Source organism: Primulina eburnea, chromosome 14 (assembly GCF_022965805.1).
Source record: "Primulina eburnea isolate SZY01 chromosome 14, ASM2296580v1, whole genome shotgun sequence".
NCBI classification, from domain to species: Eukaryota; Viridiplantae; Streptophyta; class Magnoliopsida; order Lamiales; family Gesneriaceae; genus Primulina; species Primulina eburnea.
Window position 1 is genome coordinate 4451686 of NC_133114.1, and position 6000 is coordinate 4457685.

The following is a 6000-nucleotide window of genomic DNA, read 5'->3' on the forward strand; positions in this document are numbered from 1 at the left end:
AAACAAAGTATATTAGGGATTTACTTCGACGAACCACAATGCTTGACATCTCTCCAAACAAAACGCCAACGGTGCTCAAAGATCGGCAAACCACTCAAGATGATGAGCCAATAGATGCTTTTACATATTGCAGTATAGTTGGTGCTCTTCAATATCTTACATTCATAAGGCCTGACATTATTCATTCTGTCAACCGTGTTTGTCAAAGCTTTAGTCATTCAAATATGGTCGATTTCAAGGTTGTCAAACGTACATTAAGGTACCTCAAAGGAACTAAATCTCTTGGTATTCATTATCTCTCTCATAGCCCGATTTCACTATGTGGATTTAGTGATGCTGATTGAGGTGGTTGTCCTACAACTAGAAGAAGCACAACTGGTTTTTGTGTGTTTCTTGGTGCTTTAAGAAACAACCAACTGTATCGAGATCAAGTTTAGAGACTGAATATCACTGTATGACAATTACGGCAACTGAGTTAACATGGTTGGTTTCATCATTGCGTGATATTGGCATCTCAATTCCTCAACCACCTCAATTGCTTTGTTAGTATGTCCATAAATCCTATTTTTCATTCTAGAACTAAACACATTGAAATCGATTATCATTTTGTCCGAGAAAAAGTTGTTATAGGAACTTTGATTACTCGATACATTGCTTCTTCGTCTCAACCAGCCGACATATTCACGATGCCTTTTCTTAAGAACATATTCAGTACTTTTCGCTACAAATTGGGTGTTTCATTACCTCCACAACCCACTTTAAGGGGGCATGTTAAAAAAACTCTCCAATCAGAAAAGATTAGACACAAATTAACAGAGACTAGCTGTGATTAAAATTTTAGAACCATATGTGGAAGAATTAGTTTTGTCAAATCTCAACCATAATTATAATTTTCTTTTATTTATTCTTTTGTCTAAATATAATATTTTATAATTTCGAGAACTCCTTCTGTATATTCACATTGAGTCATTCAATAGAAAAAATATCAAGAAGAAAAGAAAATCAGTTTCCTAAAATATTTCTCTGGGCCACCCCTTCATCGCACAAGGATGTGTTTGCATTTGACATCCTCAGTCATGAAGCACGCGACTTAATCGCCCTTTGAACCATATTTATAAATATTATTTTACTATAAATATCTTATAAAACGAAAAATTGTTCAAAGTAGTATCAACTATTTGCAAAATACAAATTAACAGGAATAATCATATATACATTTTTCCAATATTATTACACAAGAAGATGTGTTGCTGATATGGCCATTTTGGTTATTCGAACTTCACCAAATTATATCATCGATAAAGTTTAAACGATTACAAAAAATACCGAAAAATTGATTTCAACAAATTATAATGGTGTAAGTGCAATTAAAGTACTGTAAGGGTGTCGATTGAATTTCTGAGTCACTTTTCCATAACGGACCGTAACAGCAGGCTGACAGCTGGGGGAAAGAGGGAAAATTGAGAAACCGCAAGAAGTTCCAGCCCGGAAGAATCGAAAAATGTTGAGTATTTTGAGGAAATCCATGGCCAGGAACAACGGAGGAGGATCCAGGCGCACCCACCATTACGAGGCCGTGGAGGACCTCTCCGCCTGGGAACTCGTCAGCCCTTCTCTCTCGGACGACGACGATCTCTACTCCTTCGACGGTGATGACATCATCAGCGGGGGCGACGAGCTTCAGAAGGATCACAAGGAAGAGGAAGACTCGCGCGATGTCTCGCATCTGGATGACGTCATCTCCATGCAGTTGCTTTCGGTGTCACCTCAGCCCATGGTGTTTTTTCCTGTTGAAGACGTGATGAGTCTTAACGTGTATGATGATGATGGTGGTGGTGATGATGATGATGACGACGACGACGATGGCGACGTGGATGATGAGTTGATTCCATGGAAACTGAAGGACAGATTCGGGAAGCAGAGGATAAGGAAGATGGGGAAGCGGGGCGGACCAAACTTCAGCAAATCGAAGAGGCTGCCGCATTACCACAACAGGCCTGGATGTTTGTATGGAAAGCATGGCCTTGGTGTGCAGCACTACTACATCTAATTGGGGGAAATCTGTATGTTAGCTTGGGATTAGTGCTTATTCTTATTTGATATTGCTACTGCTTAATCTGTTTCCTCTATCGGTTGTTGATGTGCTTATTGTCTGTGAATATAAAATATGGATATTTGACAATCTAATTCAGTGAAGATTTCTAATTCAGATATCTTTGACTTTTAAAGATATGTTGTTAAGCAGTTAATTTCATCATTCATATGATTGGATTCAAATATGGATACATTTTCACAGAGTTTTGTTTAGTGATCTTGGTCCATCAAGTTGTTTGCTGTTTTGTTCGGTTTGTTGTGTGGATATATGAATGGAGATATCTGGTGCTTGATGTGAATCACTATGGATATTTGGATCTTTACATGCCTTGGTCTTGATGTTGATTGTGCTAAGATCTCACACAAGTTCCTACTTCTTCCTAATACACTTTGAGAATTGGTTTCTCTAGGGGTAGATAATGTTATGTGTCACCGTAACCGCGCGGTGATTTTTGAATTACTAATAAATTTGTGAAACTTTTGCATCTAAATGGTTAATCTTTTGGATTTGGTATCTCCATTGATTTTTTGGCTGATACATTTGGGGATTTAATGTCAAATAAGTTGGCAACTAGTGCACAGGTTATATTTATTGACTGGCTTGGTAAAATGTTGTGCATATCAATGGCCTTTTGGATAGGTTGAAATGCCTTGGAATGTCTGCTGATGTTTGATGATTAGTGAAATTTGTATTTTGATCATACCTTAGGTGGTATATTGATGCTTTGGCTGTCATAGAATCAATTTTTAGGTTGTACGTATTCATTTCTAGCTAAACATAGACACGAGCCATCTTTAGATTTTCATACAGATTGTTATTCGTAGATTCAAAATGTGGAAAGATCACCTTAACGTCCCCATCAGATGAAAAATCAAATACTGGATTCCTATTCTTCGTACTCGGTTGAACGTATTAAGAAAGAAGTTTTTTGTATGTATTTAGCTAGGGTATAGTTATACTTATCCCCAGCCCAAAAGTTTCCCGCAATCGTTTTCCAGTGGAAAAGGCCGGTTTATTAAGGTGGAATCTGTTCACTTGTCAGCAGAGAGCCATTTTCAGTAGAGACTCGAGGGTGGTGGGTGTGGCCTGATGAAGACTCCAAATCAAAAGTTGAGGATAAGATATGAGTTAATCTTGCAGAATTGCCCTCAGGTCGAGAAGAAACTTGGGCAACCGTTGGTGGGGCATCATCTACTATGCCTTACAAAAATTATGATTCTTCTGTGCCTTTCCCTTCAAGGTGGGCTTTAAATTTATAGGTGAAGTTTTTAATTAGGTGTTTGGTGTGGAAGTAGCATATAAACTTTGTGCATGGATCTGCTCATTACTTATTGCCGGAATCGTCATCTTCGTCTGATTGTTGGAGTTCCAGAATAAGTTAAGGGAGATGGGATGGGTGCAAGTTTTGTCGGTCCTCCTTAGCTCTACTCAATATACATACGCTGCAACAGTTTTACCTTTACAAAGATTTGGCAACTAAATTTCAGGAATAGGTATAGTTCTTCATTCTTTCAGTCATGAGCATTCCATATGTAGAAATTCGTATGGGAGAGGAATACTTTCTAGTTTCTTCTACTTCATATCGGAGTCTACACATAATATGATACATAGACGATGTAAGTTACTTTTGGAGTACTTCTTTGGACTTAGCATAGGTCATAGATCAATTCAGCAATGTATGCGTGCTATAAATTGTTTGGACTAAATTATTATGACCTGAGTTGTTATTGCCACTAAATATGTTGAAATCTAAAAATTATTAAATAAAACCATATTATAACTGTAGATTTAAGATATATTGTATGAAGAAATGAAATAAAATCTTACTGGAGAAATAGTACAGATTACAAATTGATTTACATACTAAACACAGATTAACATCTTAATTCAAGAAGCAAACAAACATTGTAATTGCTTTGTGAATGACTACTTACAAATGTGTTCTTCTAATGATATAATCCAATGCAATCACAACTCTATTTATAGGGTTGGTGTGAGAGCATGGGGTAAATTAACTACAATAGATATATGCTGCTAGTGTGAGTTACTGGTACTTTGCATCTGCAACATTTGAGACCATTGAATCCGCCCCACAAATATTACGGCCACGGCTGATTTTATGATACTCATTTTCACCCCAAATTTCACCCCAGGAATTCTTGATGATCCAATATTGTTTTTCCTTCATTCGAATGGGGGCGTAGCCAGATGCACCATAACCAACCAACCGAACACCATGATCCGATTGCTTTCATGTTGTTTGCATGTATACCGCATCGATAGCCACTGCATTAAGATATCAAGGAGCAGTTGATGTCACACAATCCTATTTGAAACGCAATTCTGTAGAGCCCGTACAGTAGAATCGGGCGGTATTAATTTTTCTCAATGTAGTTTTTCGTGGGTTTTACGCTTGGGCAATTAAATTTTTTCTTACTTTTTGATGAGATGGTTGGCTGAATGTTTTCCGAGATACAAGTCTTGAAACAGGAATTGAATTGGTTATTAATCTCTTGGCCGACATATAAAAATTTACCATTCTTGATTGTGTGGGTATGTCGTGAGATGGTTTCACGGATCTTTATTCGTAAGACGAGTCAATTTTGTCCATATTTACAATAAAAATTAATATTTTTGGCATAAAAACAAATAATTTTTCACTCGAATAAAATAACCATCTCACAACATTGACCTGTTTGACCTTATCACGGGAGTTTTCATGTTCCTGATTTTACAATAAGAAATTTATGCTCATTCCCCTAGTTCATTCAAATCCAAAATCGAAGCCTTGTGAGCGTTCGAAGATATTCGTAACCTCATGTTCACACCAAGGAACTGAAGGCGGAACTCGCGCAAAGTGAGATCAGAAAATTGGGTGACGCCATGAACGGCGGAATGATCCAACTTCTGATGTCTTCTGGCTCGGCCCACGTTAGCCCTGGAAACCGAGAACCTGTAATCATGCTCCTCTTGCATATGATACGCTTTGTTAAACCTCCTCATGAAGATCGCAAAGTGATGATCGACATTCAGCAAGGAGTTTTCATCCAATTCGCCGCCCTCGCCACCGTCCACCACCTGACGGATCAAGAGATCTTCGACCGCTTCCACGCCATCATTGACGTCATATTCAGCAAGGACCAAACGACATCGCAACAAGGAGGAAGAAGGAAGCAAAGTTTGCAGCCATAGCGCTGTAATTTTAAGAGCTCATTTCTTTTACCCATGTATAAGGAGGGAAATGGTTATTGGGGTGTCGAAATATGACACGTGTTTGAATATGATTGGAAAGGGGTTGACAACACGCGTAAAATATTAGATATATGAATCATGATCATAATCATTGATTGATTGAGTTGATTCATAAATTTTTGTTATAATTTTTAATTATTATTTATATAGAATAATATATTTATATTAAATATGTGATTTGTAGAAATACTATGTGAATTTTTGAATTTTCAAAGTAGATTAAATATTGTACTTATGAGTAAATTATATGAACATTACTTGTATTTTTACAAAAACTAATTGATGATAATTGATGTCACAAATTCATTCCTATGAAGATATCAACCTTAATATCTATTTATATTAAAGCGTGAATGTGGGCTGCTTTGACAAGTTTAGTCCTGGTACCAGGTAATGTCCCCAACACGTGTATGTTCCACCATATCACAAACCACAGACAATAGCACGTGGGATTGTCTCTGCTTTCCACCACAACACAGCACTGCAGGTGGGTTTGCTTCCTTCTTTGCCTCTTCGTTTTCTTCTTTTCTCTTTTGTTTCGGATCAATAAAATATATATGATTCATTTAAAATTTAATTAAATAAAAGAGAGTTTGATTTTTTTAATTTGAGAAAAGGGAGTTGATTTTGTTAGGTATGTGAGATCATTAATT

The 6000-nt window shown here is 37.0% G+C and overlaps 1 protein-coding gene across 2 annotated transcripts in view; it reads left to right on the forward strand.

Annotated features, from left to right (window-relative positions):
- Positions 1-3223, forward strand: part of LOC140811387 (uncharacterized) — a 34671-nt gene extending 31448 nt beyond the window's left edge. The window contains exons 2-3 of one of the 2 annotated variants that reach the window (XM_073169230.1): positions 1434-2063; positions 3094-3223. In XM_073169230.1, the coding sequence (XP_073025331.1) occupies positions 1502-2050 (549 nt within the window). In that variant the 5' untranslated portion in view covers positions 1434-1501 and the 3' untranslated portion in view covers positions 2051-2063; positions 3094-3223. Of the gene's footprint in view, positions 1-1433; positions 2214-3093 lie in introns of those variants that run through there. The other variant, XM_073169229.1, reaches the window with a different exon arrangement.
- The last annotated feature ends 2777 nt before the right edge of the window (positions 3224-6000 follow it).